The sequence below is a fragment of the Haliaeetus albicilla genome, chromosome 27 (assembly GCF_947461875.1).
Source record: "Haliaeetus albicilla chromosome 27, bHalAlb1.1, whole genome shotgun sequence".
NCBI lineage: Eukaryota > Metazoa > Chordata > Aves > Accipitriformes > Accipitridae > Haliaeetus > Haliaeetus albicilla.
The window spans coordinates 16,910,023-16,927,479 of record NC_091509.1 but is presented as its reverse complement, the minus strand read 5'-3'; the positions used below and the strand labels follow the sequence as shown (position 1 = coordinate 16,927,479).

At 42.8% G+C, this 17,457-nt stretch overlaps 1 protein-coding gene across 1 annotated transcript in view; it reads right to left on the bottom strand.

The window, feature by feature from the left end:
• Nucleotides 1–17,457, bottom strand: part of ADAMTS2 (ADAM metallopeptidase with thrombospondin type 1 motif 2) — a 190,430-nt gene that overhangs the window by 53,930 nt on the left and 119,043 nt on the right. The window contains exon 4 of the mRNA XM_069772878.1: nucleotides 6,795–6,997. Within this exon, the coding sequence (XP_069628979.1) occupies nucleotides 6,795–6,997 (203 nt within the window). The remainder of the gene's footprint in view (nucleotides 1–6,794; nucleotides 6,998–17,457) is intronic.

The following is a 17,457-nucleotide window of genomic DNA, read 5'->3' as shown; positions in this document are numbered from 1 at the left end:
TCTGACCCTCCCAAAAGCATTCCCCTCTCACTTTATTCTTCTGTGTTCCCACTTCAAACACCACTATCCTCTTCGATTTTCATCACCTCCTTTATGCTTTTGAAGATCCCAAACTAACATTTCTAACATTCCCAAAGCTTCATCTTAATCCCACAGGAATAACATTACATCAATTCCTCGGGTGGATAAACTATGGTCATATAGAAAGTCATCAGGCAAAATCCAGGGCTCCCAGTCTCCCTTTCTAGTCCTTACAAGGCATTTCCTCATTTCCTCCGAGAGGAACTCTTTTTTTCTGAAATGTTTGTTGAGTGGCACAAGGAAAAGAGAATAATGAAACCACACAACACACATGAAACTTAAAGGTCAAACTGTGATCTCAGATTTGGAAAACATCTATCATTCTGCTCAAAACCACAGGCAACAGGCAGTTCTAGAAGAGCTTGGCAATGTACATTGCGAAACGGAGATAAGAATCTGGCATTTTGTATGCAAATACGAGTCCGAGTCCTGATTTACCTTCCCTGGTGTGAGAGTCAGTAGATGTTACCAAGTCCAAGTTAGCTGCTTCTGATCAAAATGAAAAACATTTCCCAGAGCAGATGTGTTGGCAAGGCACTAGGTGGCTTCGTGTTACGGGTCTCTATCTCATCTTCAACTGTAACATTGTCTTTAGAAAGGTCATATATTTTGTTTTCTGACTTAATGACTAATTTATTTTTCTTAGTTCCTCCCTCAGGTTCTTGGAACTCCTCATTCTTGCCCACAAACCACTGCTCTGAGAAGTTTCTCTGAGCACTGTAATTTACCTTTGCACCAAAAGACTCAGTATTTGTTTGAATTACTGTCTCAAGATCACTTTAATAAAATCAACTATAGTATCATAAAATAATTAAGCAGATTCATTTATTATATTACTACAAGGGATAGGGCTGTGGTGTCAATGCAATAAATATGGTGACCTCTTAAAATCTAAGTGGTTTGGTTAAGAAAAGCATCCAAAATTGAAAGCTGATACTAATTATCCATACTCCATCACACAAACCACACTGTCACAACTCAAAAGTCCCTGACTGCAACCTTTACAGCTAAAGTTCATGTCAGTATTTGGAGTAAAGGAAAAATCTATCTTTTAACAGGAACTACCCTCTGCCTCAAGGATGGTACCAAACCCTGTGTGATGCTCTGTGCTGTATCCAACAGGGCAGCAAGGCACCTTCCAGTTAATAATAATGAGCAATACTCACCTAATTGACACTGGAAATAATACCCCTGTGAAAATGAATAAAACCTGTAGGAGTTCAGAGGAGGTATTTCATGCAGGACCTCCTGAATGCCCAGTCCCAAGTACAAGTTCCACTGTAGAGTGGCAATCAAGATAACGAACAAAAATAATCTCCTGAGGCCTCATCAGAAACTGTTCTTCTCCGTAGTCACAGCTACTGGTTTAGACTGAACAGTCTAAACGTGGAGTTAACTCACATACATATACTTGAGTTTTCAAACAATTTATAATTCCACTATTGACAGCTGAAGTCTCTCAGATGAATAGAGCTGGACTTGCATTTGTTATTTGTGGAACTTCTTAGAGTTAGTTCAGATCTGAAGTGCACATATTGAAATAAACTGATTTGAAATAATGAGCATTGGTGCTTATAAATTATTTAATTTTTAAAAATCCAGTCAATTCTATATTACTGAAATATCCTTCCTGTCTAAAAAATTGCTTTTTAGTTTAAAAAGGATGATCCTGAATACAGGGTGCACCATTATTTCGAAGTATTCAATCATCACTTTCTTTTTAACAGCTTGAATTAGGCATGCTTTCAGGTTTTCATCCAACTGCCAGTTAGAAACCGATGGCATTTCTGCCCTTTCCTCTCATTAGGGACTTGCTGTTCTGTACCTGCAAATCTTCATCCCTCATCAGCCAGAGATCCGAAAGCAGAAATCTCGTCTACAATAGTAGTATCATGTACATCCTATTAAAGAGGACAGATAACATATTCAAAAGTGCTTCAGGGCCACAATTTCAAAGACATGTGTAGTGGTGAAAGATGCAGGTGAAAGACTCCGGGGACTTTCCAAAGCCCCCAGCTGCATAACTCCCATTGATTTCAGTTATTCAAATGAAAAGTTGTTTAATGTATTTGTTCTGGAGCTGAAGTTTCACTTAAAGTCTGAGAGAGACATAATCCCATGGGCTAATTTTTAAAACTGATTCTCACTGATTTCAAAGGCAGGTAAATGACTAAATACTCAGATAAATCTAGCCCAGAGTGTGGCATAAATCCTATTTAGGATCTATCTCCCTTTGAAATAATGGCAATTAGGCTGCTATCTACTTTGAAGAGATGGGTTTTAGCATCACAAACATTTTAGCCATATATCCATTACACAGATGTAACAGAGGCTAACCCCTAAATACTGCAATATCACATCTTTTATAGTCAAGGAATGGAAAGGAAATAGGATTTTTCTGCCCCTGGAAATTGTCCAAAAATCAAAAAATGTACATACTTAGTAGACAAATTCTTCCAAAAAATATGCAAGAATGACAACTGCCAGCATTAGAAAATGAGGTAGTGAAGGAATTGAGGAATATTGTGGAGAAAGAAGGACAAAAGATACAAGAAAAAGCTAAAACAGGGGCCTCACTGGGAAACAAACCCCACAACTCGAAGAGGGGCATGCAAGTTGAAGACTTGAAGTCAAGACAGGTGAAGCCAATACATTCAGAACCATCTGCACTTGAGCTTATTTCGTGAGACTTTGCTATTGGGAATGGCCGAAATATTGTCAGATCACATATTCTACCCCTGCCTCTTTAGGAAGTCTGTTTTGAAGATATCCATCCTAGATGTGACCCTAAACACAGGATTGTAGAGGCTGATCCCCTAATCAATCAGGTAAATGTACTGGTGAGTCTCAGGTCAGCTGCTCTTCCACAGCAGGTGGCAAAAGGCCTGCTTAATCCTGAAAACTATTTTAAAGAGGGTTATGAAATGATCAGAGAATTTCAGCCCCAGGGCTGCCTACCACCAATACGCACTTTAGCTCAATAATGCCCATTCAGCACCCTGTTCCTCCTCCCGAAGCATCCTGCAGTGAAATCCTTTTGTTTCCCAAGGAACAAGATAATTCTCCAATGCCGCTTCTAGCCTCGCGCTTTTCTAATATTTCCAAACACTTGTATGAGCAGATAAAATCCCTGGGAATTTTAGCCGCCTTCTTGCTGAAATTAAATTACCTTCCACATTCTTGAGTAAACTACAGAGCTGCAAGATACTGCCCAAATATCTCTCCTCTGTTGCAATGCTCCTGCATGCTATAAATACAAAGTTAATTTGTGCAATGTGTGGGCTCACGCTTGGAAATGCAGAGGACTGTGCAAGCTAATATCCTTCCCAGGAGAAAACACAGCATGACGTACAAAAGAAAATGGTGCAAGCAAGAGGCAGCCGAGGGTCTCTAAAGTGAAAACAATGGCATATTTTCCAAAGATGGACTGAATGTCCCGATGGTGCCGAGCAGAGAAAAGAGAGGATGTCAAGAGAAACCAGAGTTTTTGTATAAGGAAATGACTGGAGGATGAAAAGGGGGTGGCAAGAGGCCGAGCTCACTGCAGTGAAACGGCTGGCGTACAGTCAGGCGATACGTGGCTGCAGCCCAAAGCGTTAAAAATCCTCTGGCGTCTATCAGCATTCGTCTGGGGGTGACTTCATTTCCAAACTTTGGGATAAATATCAGCACAGCTTTTCAAGATAGCCAGGACACCCAGCCTCTGTTTTTTTCTCGCTTTATGGCTTTTAGGTGTGGACTGCAACACGTCACTTAAGCAGCACAAAACAGATTTACTGAATAAGTCATTGCACCGGGCTTGAAAAAAATATTGTTTTGATTGGGTTGGTGGTAGGGTTCCACCCAAGATCCCTGGGAAAAGTTAATTAAGGACAACTGCTCAGGCCATCACACACAGTGAAATGGGGAGAAGCAGCCATGCTGGGAGTTGATTCTGGGAAAGTGATGTCATGCCTTCAGGAGCTTGGGCATAAGGGAGGATTCACCTGGGACTTATTTCATTTTTGGAACCACAGATAGTCAACTATTTGATCACCCTCTCATCTCCAGTAAATACTTCCACTATTATTTTATTTACTTACTATGCATTCTTTGATTTCCTGCTTACTACCTTGTTAGTGTACGAAGTTAATTGATTTTATGTTTAATGCCTTGTTACTGTATGAAGCTAGTTGATTACATCCATAAAACCAGCAGGGTACACGCAATCTGGTGGTTATGGTAGGATCTTCCACCAGATTTAAAAAGACAGCTGGAATTTTTTGTAGCTGTCTTCTTTTTCAGCTACTCTTGGACTTAGGCATCTCGTCAGAAACATACTGCGTACATGTAACCCCTAACAGCTAGAGACCCCAAGGCTTTTTATATTGAGCCTATTTTCTACAAAAACAGCCCCAACTACTCAAGGAGGTGAAACGGAGGACAACGGGAAGTCCCTGTGTGAATTTCAGCAAAGGAAACCAAAGCAATGGTCTACACAAGAAATATGCCTTGCATCCATCTAGCAATGAGGGCAAAAGCTGGAGGAGCTGCTAGCTGGAGTTACACTGCCAAGGGGAAGGAGAAGTTCGGCGCTGTGATGTCCCGCGACACGATACAGGTCCCCAGCACCACCTGGTACCTGCAGTAACAAACCCCTCTTGCCTCCCTATACTGGAGCAACACTTGGACAGCTGGAAACAGAACTGGTTACCATCACCCATCCCTCTGCTAAAATACAGACTCCAGAAACCAGCTGAGTTTGGAAGAAGGAAAGAACAGGACGACGCTGATGACTGCCAAAGACTATCCAGAGCCTCCTCAAAAGGCCTTGTGGATTTCAAACTGTTCCTCGTATTTGGACACAAGGCAAGGGACACGTCCTCAGTCCCCAAAAGACATGTTTCTACCTCAGATCTCCCAAGAGAACAACTACTGCCTATGCCAAGAGCTGCTACAGCCCTGTGGGTACAGTTACACAGGCTGCACTTTCTAAACCACTTGCAGAGACAGCATGCTTAAGGGCTGTTATTTCTTACAATTTGTGTGTTGGATGGTTTGCTAAAATTAGGAAAAAGTATATTCCAGAGCTGGAACATTTATGGCTTCTTTACCATTACTGTATATTTTAATTCTTAAAAATAGATTTAAGTGACAAGATAAGTAAAGAGTCCTGTTTAATCTGTTTCAGCCTGTTTGCCACATTCCCGGTTTGGCCTGTTTGGCTTGTTAATTTAGAGATGTATAAAACCATCTGTTTTACTGTAGACTTTGTTTTAAGCCTCAGAGGAAACAAACCACACAAATAAATGAAATTCACTATGTCATTTCTGTTAGAATACATGTATTTACAGCCATCAGAGCAGACATTAAGTACCCTATAACTCTAATGTTACTGCAGGTTTTTAACTATTTACAATACTGTTATAAAAAGTCAGTGCAACTGAATTTATACCACAGGAGGGATTTTCTTAAATGGTATTCCACCTCTCATTTAAAGTGAAAAACAGTGACACTCTACACATTGTTAAAAGAACGTAATAAAGAAAGAAAAAAACAAGCTTCATAATTAAAAAAATATATCTTGGAAAAGATACATCCCAGGCAAATGTACCTAATAGCCTGGGTTTCTGTCCGTATATCTGCCTCTGTGGTTTGTATGCCAAGAAGTTACCTACAGACGCTCATCCTCTTGACTTGACTGTAAACTTCAGCAGTCATACTCCATTTGTCAAAAACAGAGCAGACTTACAATTTTTTACTCAAGAATATTTCACTAAGAACACACATTCACTGAACCTAAAGTTTTTACAGAAGTGTGTTCTATTGAGAAGAGACTCCTGTTCCAGATGAGAATGAGAAGGAAGAAAGTCATCCCCGAATGAGTTGCCTATGAAAGGGGCTACACCACTCACTTCCATTTTTTGGCCGGAAGAATAAAACGCATTTTGATTTTGATCTATAATAGAGATGAATTTCAAAACTTGATTCTTTTCGCACAAAATAGAGTCCTTGCTTACTGACTGGGGTACTACAGGGCTGCTGTGCTGATATTTAGAAAGAAAAAATGGTTCTTTCAAATATAATATTCTCAAGTGTCTCCTTTCATCACTACTACACTATATAGTCTGTTGCACAGACTATGGTTCTGAAGATTAAATATTTAACTAAGGAAACCTAAAGATGTCAGTCACGGAGTAAATACTAAATCAATTTAAGAAAGTTCAGTGATATACTGCATAACATTTTACTGCAGGGTGAACAAGGAGTAGGTAGGTGGCCTGGGACCTAAAGCGGTTGTTGAGGAATCAAAGGATTTAACTGAGTAGTTTTAAAAATGTATAAGCCAATCGAAGTTTCTAATAGAACCTTACTTGAAGACAGTTCTCCAAACCATGTTTTTTGGCAGGGAGCTTAGGTTAAGGGAATATACAGCTAAAAAGTAATGACTTCCAAGAACCTGAGCCCCTGACCCTGTGCCCCCATCCACCAAAGCACATAAGCAGGACTTTGAACATCTTAAGAGTCCCATAGTCAGCTTCTTCCTTGGCCCCTTTTTTTCTTTTCCTTCTCCCACTTTGGCTTTTCTGAAAGTGGCCTGGATTTTCCTCCTACAGTTGTTTTATCTCCTGCCATGAGAAAAACCTGTTATGTCTTATTCAAACGGCTAAACCAACCTACATTCCCTGTCCTTCAGTGCCTTCCCACAGTGCAGTTATCAGGGTTGTACTCACAATATTCATCAGGGTCAGCAAGTACTTCTGAACATGTTCTTTCCCATGGAATTGAACAACTGAGTCATCAACCCCCAGAAGGACTTCAATGTTGTAATCATCCTCCGTTGCATGCCTTCGATAGCGCCGCCTCGATCTCTGCACCCGGTCTTCGATAAAGCTCAATGTGCTGTCGAGACTATCCAAATTAGTGAGGTTAGCTGCTGAAATCAAACAGACAAATGAGTTATCAGCCAAGAGAGGTTCAGGCTCAGGTCTCAGCTAAGCTGGTATAAATTCAAAGTAGCAGCATTTGTTATGTTCTGTGTGTTACATAACAGCATTAGTTTTACTTAATGTCAATTTAAAATGACCTAAATGAGAGAGAAATCTGACCCAAAAGGTTTTTACTTTGCAAAGTAAAAGCAATACTTTCTACAAAGTAATATAGTGTAATAAATACAAGGCCAAAAGGAGAGCAACTCATACCAATGTCTTGATGAGAAGAATGGAGCTGTTTGCAGTAAAATACTTGCTGCCTAAAAGTACGTATAATAAAAATACACCATTCAGGAGTCTTGTGCTACCAAGGATATCCTCCATTTCAGAACAATTAAAGATAGACACCATACTTCAAAATCTGACCTTACTGCCCACAGAATCCTATTTCAAGGCAAGTGCAGTTGCCAATATAGCCTTTTCCTATCCAGGCAGGTAGTAACAAACCAATCCCTCCAGCTTCAACACATTAGCTCCTTTCCTAGATAGACACAGGCAATTCAACAGTAGCAACATGGATCCTCTTTATTGTTACAACTCAGGAACACATTTTAGATATGAAATTAATTAATTTATAGCTACTTTCACTTTTTTTTAAACAGATTTTCATCCTTCATTCCCAATTTGCCATGTCACTTTGCATTATTGTATGTCAGAGACCAGTCCATCAGGCACAACAGTAGCCAACTTTATAACTAATGATATCTAATAGTCTTTGTGATGTGAAAAGCACGTCCTCTGACAGGACGGATACAGTTAATGTGGCACCTACCTACTAAAGATTAGCACGAAAATACAGAATCTTGACATTTCACCCTGTAGAATAACAATGATTAGCATTAATATCATTATTATCATTTGCATTACAAGAGCCCTGGAAGCCCCACCGCGAACCTCGATTTCAGAGAATGTCAGGAAAAGACTTGCTCAGAGAGGCAAAGAAAGGCACCGAGGGCGCTATGGATTGATTAAAGGCTCCCAGTGCTTAGTTCACAGAAGCATAATAGGAAGCAAAGGGAGGAAGCTAAAGCCATTGCCTTCAAAGCAGAAATAAGAAACAACTCTTGGAAGTGTTACAAAAGTGGATTCTCCATCTTCATTTATTGAAGTTTTCACATCAAAACTGGCTGCTTGGGAAGGGATGAATGAGTCACCAAATCACTGGGCTCATTACAAGAGCATCCGTGCTCTTGCCTTAAGACCGCTGCCTCGGGCTGCCGTTCCAGCGGGTCCCGGGCAATGCGCAGCCTGAGCAGAGCCCCCGCGGCCCCCACTGCGCCTCTGGCCGCCAGGAGGGACGCGGGCCTGGCCTCCCCGGCCCCCGGCGTTCCTCACTGCCCCGTGCTTCAGGCTGTGCCTCGTGTGGTGAGACGCTTGCCTCTGTGCCTCCTAGAAGAGACCTCCAGCCAAGGGACAGTCCCCGAAAGACACATTTGCCTGGGCAGCTCCTTACCATGTCTCCACGAAGCTTGAAGGACATGCTTGTCATGAGACCCACAGCTCCAGGCCACCGCGCTGCCCTGGCAGAGCTCCCCTCGCTCACCAGGGAGACAGAAGGTCCCACGCGGTGGTCCTACATCCCCACGGAGCCACAACGTCCTTCTCCTGGGAAGGCAGCACTTAATGTGGCTAATAAGCACAACACCATGTTTCTCATTGCCAGCCTCAAGGCTCCCAGCAGCTTCTGCTCCTGGGGCCGCAAGTTTTTAAAATTAGTCTGGTCAGAATCCATGATTCAGCATGAAAATTCACTCTTCACGCAGAGCCCAGCTGTCACTCCCAGGTTTACCGTGGAGGGGGAAGGGGTCTGGCCTTGCAGCAATGGAGACAGCTCTTTATCGGGGCTCAAAACCTGCCAAGCAGCCAGCTCCAGCCCCACTCACGTTTGCTCCACCGGGAAAACTTCAGTGTTAATCCTTGCTAGCACCCAGAATTAATTACCTGGCTACCACAGCGGTCTCAGGGGATTTGCTAGGGGATCACGGGGCAATCAAACACTCATGATCTATAAAGCAAATCACAGTCACTGTAAAATTTGACCACATATCTTAAAAGCTCTCCAGAAAAGTAAGACTAGGCTGGCAAGGGCTGCAGGTCGTGTCCTCTCTCTGCTGCTCACAAAAAAACCTACAGCAATCAGCAGCAAGGCCAAAGCTATCAGACCTGCTATTGCAGAACAGCAGTGCTGGGCAGGCGGGGGGGCCTGAGCCCTGTGCTGCAGCTGCAGATGGGCAGCTCTGCTGCCTGGGGGGGCTGTTACTCTGGTGGATGGTTGGCTGTCAAGGTATCGGGAGCTTTTGTGCTTTCATTTCTTTCCCTTACGTGTCAAAGTCAAACTAACTCCTGGTGCGGTATCTTTATTCCTGCTGCGAGTAAATCAGCCAGAGGCAAAATGTGATCCTACCATCCTGCATTTACCATCCTGCGGTGAAAACTGCCTGTCCTCCCTCTTCGCTCCTCACTTCATCACTGTCACACTATAGCCCTTACAGTCCTGCTGACTCCTGAGAAAAGTTATCAGGAGGTTACCTGGGAGTCATCTCGCTGCCAGTGGGTGCCAACCAACTACTTTAAATTTTGCTTGGAGCATAAAAATTCCCCACACCCACATCTACCTTCACCTCTTGAGCGTTACCTCCTCAAGACAACATGCCCAGTGGGCACTGGTACCTCCGAGGCACCGACCCAATGTGCTTCCCAGCAGAGAGCGAGCCGCACCGGCTCCAGCTGGCGCTGGAAACATCCCAAGACCAGCAGCACAGCTCAAAACATTTACAACAGTAGCTGCAAGACTTTTGATTCATATCCCAGCTTCCCACCAAGTGTCCTTTCCCGGGAGGCTCTCATGGGACGGCCAGGGATGCCTCCACACACGGCCTGACCACACTGCTCTGCCTCTGAGTCTCTTGGATAATGAACTGTTGGATTTGTCGGCCCATGCTGTGTTATACCCATCTTGTACTTGCTCCTAAATGACAGTTACATCCAAATCAAATTAATACCTGTATCTTTCTGCAGAGGAAGCGAAACAAAGTTGCATCTATAGTAAATGAGAAATCTGTCATGTTTTGGCATCTCAACTTTCCTGAGTTAACATCAGTGACTTCGTTGTATCATTGTACTGCTAACAATATGCTAGAAAAGCTCAAGAGAAAAACTCAGAGAACTAAATAAGACACCAAACTCCTCCTTCACATTTTTCACGTTACCTTCCTTCTGATCACCCCTGCACTTTGCACAATAACATCCCAAAAGACATCTCAAACTGCACTGTGTTTTACTAAATCAGCCCAAGACCTCTCCATCAGATGTTCATTTTCAGCAACTTTTGCCAAATCAGTGCATCAGCCACTAATTATTGGTGCCAACTTTGTTCTCCATCTCCCAAGAGCAGACACTTGGCATTTGCAGGGGCTAACAATAGCCTGTGTTGAAACCTTCTCCTTGCTCCTGCTAGGAAAAATTCACATTTGTGAAAATTAACCACCGAGAGACAAGGTTGCATTTTTTTCTCTCATACTGCTCATCCAGAATAAATCAAAAGGATGGCAGCACTGTAACAGTTCACCCAAAAATCCCTCAAAAACCCTCTTTTTTCTAAAGCCAGATAAAAACTCATTGATATTTCAGTGATTTTCTCCTAACACTGCAGACCGTCTTCCAGTGAAGGAATAAAAAGTGTCCAAGTTGTCAAAAGAAGGGAAACCTGTGCTTCTGGCTTAAGCATAAAATCAGGAGCCAGGCAGCCTGGCTTGTGCTCATGCCTCTGACACAGACTTTCCCCGCGGTGCTGGGAGATGCAGAAGGCAGACAAGAGCTGGGCAGCAAAACTGCTGAGGGAAAAGCATGTGCACAATCCCGCTTGATGCTGCAGCCTGGGGTTTTTTTGGGTGTCCTCCATTTTTGCTTGCAGTTAATGCAGGCAAGTGATCCTAACTGCTTCTAGGCAGCAAAGCCCTAGTCATTTGCTGACTCAAGAACCAGACAATCTCCCCAGCTGTGACAGCCTCAGCGATGCATTAATGTATGTAGAGCACATTGAAACCTGCAGAGGACAGGTCTTTATACTATGCAGGTGCAAATTGCTTACAGCATTATACATCATACGAGATCCCTCTCCTCTGTTCCCTTCTCCTGAGCAATGTGCAATATCCCGATCTTTTACCTAATCTGTTCCACTTTTCAATCTGGTATTTTACTTTTTGTATCTGGGCTCTACCTGTGCTTCCACGTTCGCTGGGACTAGCGAGAGGTCTGAACACCCAGTACCATGGCAGCATCACGCAGCCTGGCTCCGATCCCCATCTCTAGGACAGGAAAATTCACATTGACACAAACATCAGTTTTGCCTCTGCAGGTCTTCAGAAGAATTCGCCATTTGAGACAGTTTGGGATGTCTGACACCACCTTATTTTCTGGGAATTTTTGCCTTCCTCATTAAACTTTGATATCATGTGCTTTACAGCAACCTAATTACATGACATCTCCTGATTCTGCCTTACCCATCATGGCAGGCAAAGCTCAAACAGATGCTGTGAGTTACTGAAGCATGAATACGCTGCCTGCCACGAAAACCGCCTCTCCCTGTGTTTTCTGTCACTCCCTTTAGGACATCGACCAAAAGCACAGTTGCTAGCTTGTGATCTTCTTTTGTTTTTTCATGATCCCTTTCAAAAAGGCTCAGGGAAATACGGCTGCACCTAACAGAGTCCCTTATGAAGCTAGTGCACTTTAATACTACCAGCTTTAGGGTTCCTCAGTCTCACAGCAGCAATATTGTCCTAATAAAGCAGTTTCTAATTTTTTACCTCCTCTTTCTGGCAGGGGAAAGGGGACTTTCTGGCAAGCCCAGAGCAGTGACCAGGACACAAAGCTGGGAGACTGAACTGCGTGTCCTGTTCACAGCCATCATCTGCGGCTTGTCAGCACAGAAGCTCACTGGAATTTCTTTTCAAATATGAGCGTGCAGCATTCAGACTGGCCAGCCACCATTTCAAATGCAGCTTGTTTGCTTTTGCGGACACTTGATCTGTCACGGCAGGAGCAGACAAACGCCTGAGCTGACTGCTGAGCACCTTCTCTGCAGCCTCACAAGGATCAGCACTTCTGATGCGCTGTTTTGCCACTGATCCCCGTTCCTGGGACACACTCCTGAAGGGACTCCCGGCTTCCCATTCCTTCATGTGGCTTGCTGCAAACTGCCAGCTTTTTTGTTGTTTTGGTTTGGGTTTTTTCCTTTTTAACCCCAGTGACTCAGACCGAACACCAGTGAAGCGCAGCTGGAGCCCGTTCCGTTGCGGTGGCAAGCACATCTACGCGTGCAACGCTGCGACGACGCAGAAGCGCGGGGCACCCACCCCTGCTCAGCTGCACCGCAGCTGGTGGCAATGCCACTTCGAGCCTGGGACTCGCGATCACAGCGTAGGCACGAGGCCATCCATCACTTGGTGCTGCAAATGCAGGAGGAACAGGCTGTGTGGTAGGGAAGCAGAAGGAGGCAGGGTGGACTTGCTTTAGCTCTCAGCTTCCCACTGCTCAAGTACATCTGCACCTCTGGAAAAGTACCAAACGCCCTCGACAGCTTGACAAAGAACTGCTCTTTTGGGAATTGCACTTTAAATCACAAGTCATCTTTCTGTAATGCTCCCTGCCACTCGTACGCTGGAGGCTTCTGTCGTGTCTGTCCTATGCGATCAACTGACTCCCCAATTAGCCCCCAATTAGCCTGTTCTTGTATTCTACCAAAATCCTCATTTGTCTTCCATGGTAAATTGAAGCACAACCTGTGGAGGTTGGAGGCAACAATGAACGGTCAACAAATCTTGCTTTTTATCCCCTGGCCATTTTTTCTCCCATTTTTAAGTTCCTCAGTTTGGAGTTTTGTTTTTCATTCCAGTTTCATACAATTCTGATGTGTTTTGTTCATTTGCTAATCCATGGTTTCTCTGATTTTTTTATTTTTTTTTAAATTATTTCTGCTGGTTTTACAGCTCTGTTCACCTTCCTTTTTGCTTTCTATTTTCTTTTCCAAATGTCCTCTATTTGTCTTTCTTCTCCCCTTTAACCATCCTGCTCAGCTACATTGCTCTCTCATAATTTATAAATCCCTTTCCCATACTACAGTCTGCATTTGGACCCTTCTGCTATAGATCATTCATAAGAAAACTGGGTAAATCCAGCAAGGTGAATTAAAATGGAAGAGAGCTCCTGTGAGGTGCAAGCAAATCGAAAATGGTCTGAGAAGAGAAGCAAATCACACACAGTGCACTGGGCACAGGATACAAAGTTAGCCCTGTCTAAAAAGCAACCCCAGGAGGACACTGCTTCAACACAATTTTAACTTGGAGCTCAATTTTCATAGGATTCTTGTGATTTCTTGAATCACAGATTATCACAGCAGCTGCTACTTGGTAAATCCTTAACCAAGAGCAATTATTGCAGCAGAACTTTATTTGGGTGTGTGTTCAAATTCCTCCTCTTCCACTTTTTTATATAAACCAAAAGCAAGACCACACTAGTAGTGTAAAGACCAGGCATGCACCAGGCATCCTCACCGAGGTTACGAATCCTTGTCCTGCCCTTATCTGCAAAGAAGCAGTAATTTAAAAGGAAACTTCTGGGCTGCATGCCTTGCTAACCATATGATCTCATTACGAGCTCCCCACCTCTTAATTTACGGTAATGCTGTTTCTAGTCAAATCACATTTTAACACAGAGCCTGCTCCACCTTTCATCTGTCCAGGGGAAGTTTGCCACAGGGGTTGGGGTAAGCTGGGTTGGGCTCTCAAAAATAGGTCTCAGAGTCCAGCTGCAAGAAGGACAGCAGATACAGCAGCTGAACTCCTGCTAGAATGATCTGGTCTTGGCATTTGAAACCAGGAGGCGTTCAAAGTATTTAACAGCATTTCAAATACTGTATATTTGGGCCTTTATAGGGCCATTCTTGTGAACTTCTTGGGACAGAACAATTGTCCCATATTTGCAGAATGAATGCACATTCTTGCAAACACACAGGCACAATCACCGTTCCCTTTCTTTCTTGTCACCTGTGCAACAGCACAGTGACTTTAAATCCCAGGACATGCTCAAGTGCCTGCCTGAATCAGAGTTATAAAGAATAACGAAGCTGAAACCTACCAAAGTGGCAAAATAGAGGAGAACTTTCAAGACAGAAAAAAAAAATTGTCTTTTCCGAAGGATAAACCAATTAGCACAGTGACAATGGCCAGGTGGACACTGTGGCAAACGGCCAGGCAAGAGCACTAAGAATAACCACAGCTAGATGTTGCCAAGGAGATATTTTCTGGCATGTCACAACAAAGAGAAAAGGTATTACAATACTAAAAAGAAAAGTTGAAAACTAAATTGATCTCTTGAGGGTCACAGTCACACAATGAATAACATAAAGATGAGAGATAATTGCACTGTTAAAAGATTAAGTGAGAGCGAGGTAATAGAATGCCCCAGGCTAAAACTTTTTTTTTTTTTTTTTGCAAAATGGTGAAACATATTGTGTTACAATTTTAACTTTCATATTACAACATAATAGTCAAAAAGGGGAAATGAAAGGTTGGCAAACCAGCCAGGCAAACCAATCTGTGTGACCTGGTTGAAATGGAGTAGTTTGAGAACAGAACATAAATTTTTTCCAACAGCAAAACTTATCCTTTGGAAAATTTTCAGCTATCAAAGTTACTAATGCAAACACAGGTTTCACAATTTAGCACCAAATAATGAATGAGCAAGATGTTTCTAACTCAGTGCTTAAAAGCAAGCTCAAAAAGGGGCAAAAAAAGCTACTCCGTAGAAAATTAATTTATGGGCCAACTTCTAAGTTTCACTGACTTAATTGATCGCATCTGGGAAATGCTTATCTTGCAAATATTTCGGCAAGTCATTGTAAACTGGCCTGTATTGCAGAGCCTGTGACTTGCAAAACATGTTGCCTAATTTACCACATCCCACCCGTTTCAAGAGCCCACAGCTGCCCCAGGAAAAGGGCTCCGTCCCTCGCTCAACCGCACGTGCGCACCCGGGCAAAGTGGGCTTTGTTTTACATGACTCATGTAGAGCTACAAAGGGAGCTCAACACTCTCAATCTCATTTGCAGCTAATGCATTATTAATTGAACTGCAGAGTTCAGCCACATCTCCACACAGGCGTTTGGAGTAGAGCCACGGCTCCACGAAGGTGTACAAGCCCCAGAGATCCCACCCAAAGTCCCAAACGCAAAACCTCCTTGCTTCCCTTTGAGCAAAGGCTGAGGATCTGACCCACACCTTACTTTCCCCAACCAGGCTTTAAGAAAGTGTTTATGGACTATTTGATTCCAAGTCTGCCACCGAGATACTCGAACGTCCAATCCATATTCCAAGCATGACTAAATTACAGCAAATTAGCACATTAAGTAAGATGCCCAGCTGACCCTCTGGCTTTGTAGGTGACACGTCTAACAATCCCACTTGCATTTTTAACAGAATGAAATGCCAAACCATGGTACAGAACCTGAATAACAACAGGTTACAGGGAATGACAGTTGTCCTTCCATAAGCCAACTATTCCGCAAGAAGGGGAAATTAAGTTTAACTACAGTTTAACAAACAAACATTAAAAAACACACAGGTAAAAAAAAAAAGAGTCAAATTCCTAGCCAGGGCAGGTGGGGTGAGAAGAGGGAGTATCTTGGTTTCAGCTGGGATAGAGTTAATTTTCTTTCTAGTAGCTGGTATAATGTTATGTTTTGGAATCAGTATGAGAAGAATGTTGATAACACACTGATGTTTTCAGTTGTTGCCAAGTAGTGTTTAGTCTAAAGTCAAGGATTTTTCAGCTTCTCATGCCCAGCCAGAAAGAAGGCTGCGGGGGCACAAGAAGTTGGGAGGGAACGCAGCCGGGACAGCTGACCCAAACTGGCCAAAGGGGTATTCCAGACCATGGGATGTCATGCCCAGTATATAAACTGGGGGGAGTTGGCCAGAGGGGGCAGATCGCTGCTCGAAAACTAACTGGGCATCAGTCAGCGAGTGGTGAGCTATTTCATTGTGCATCACTTGTTCTGTATATTCCAATCCTTTTATTATTATTATTGTCATTTTGTTATTGTTATTATTATCATTATTATTTTCTTCCTTTCTATTCTATTAAACTGTTCTTATCTCAACCCACAAGTTTTACTTCTTTTTCCTGCTTCCCTCCTGCATCCCACTGGGTGGGGAGCAAGTGAGCAAGCGGCTGCGTGGTGCTTAGCTGCTGGCTGGGGTTAAACCGTGAGAGGGAGAAAAGACAAAGAAATACAGAAAATAACCATACATCATTGGAAATACTACTGAAAAATAATGGTTGAACATCTTTCCAATGCTTTTTAGCCATAACTACAGAACAACAAAACTTGTCTTTTGGTAATGTTTCAAAGTGGAATTATTCCATCCTTTTTAAAAAGGGGAGCTCTTTTGTGAGGTATAAAGTCTCACAAAGTTGTAAATTATATAATTAAATGTTTTCAATGTCAAGTATAACAAACTTAGTATAAATCTCATCAGTGTAAATAATGTATCACACAAATGACAATGCAAACAGCTCCTTTTCTTCTATATAATCATAATGATCTTTTAATTAGACAAAGTAAACGATCTGCTCATTTCACCTTGTAAAGAAAAGCATAGGAAGAAAGTTTTCCAAATTCTAAGGTGAAAAATATGTGCAAATAGAAGTGATTTTGAGCTTTAAGTCCAACCAACTTCTTGTACATCTCAGAATATTATGCCAGAAATCAGCAGTCAGTCAGAAAAATAAGGTGAATTTGAGTTTCACAGGAAGAAAACATCATCCGGGCAGTCTGAGCAATGGCAATGCGATGTACGATGCCTTGGCTACTTACACTGGCAGGATTTGAATCAGAGCAAGAAGGAGTTATAATTTCACCTATGTTTTGAATATATTCTTGTTGCTAAATCTGCTTGGACTTTCTGCAATAACAAAACCAGCTGCAATTGATTAGAGACTGTAGGAAAGACAAAGCAAACTTGGAGGATGCAGAAATTTCTTAAACTTCAAAATGACAGTAAAAAACCCTGAAAGAGAAAACCAGTCTGTGCTCCAGTGCAAGCGCACGAGGTTTATTCCCAAGGCATTTCAAAATCAAGGGCAAAGGCTTCTTTTGTCATTTGTACATGAGCTCTGAATCTGTCAGGCCCTACAAAAGGCAAACAGCTAAATGCTGCCCTTCCTATTGTGGTATGTGGGTGGGAGACAGGGTCGCAATGATGACGACGAAGAGATGCTTCTGAAATGTAGCGCTCTTCATGAACATGAGATGGATGGAGAGAGGGGGGAGGAAGGGAGGGAGGAAAGAAGCTGGATGGATGCATGGATACCAAAACTCTCTGGGGAGAAGGCAGATCAAGAG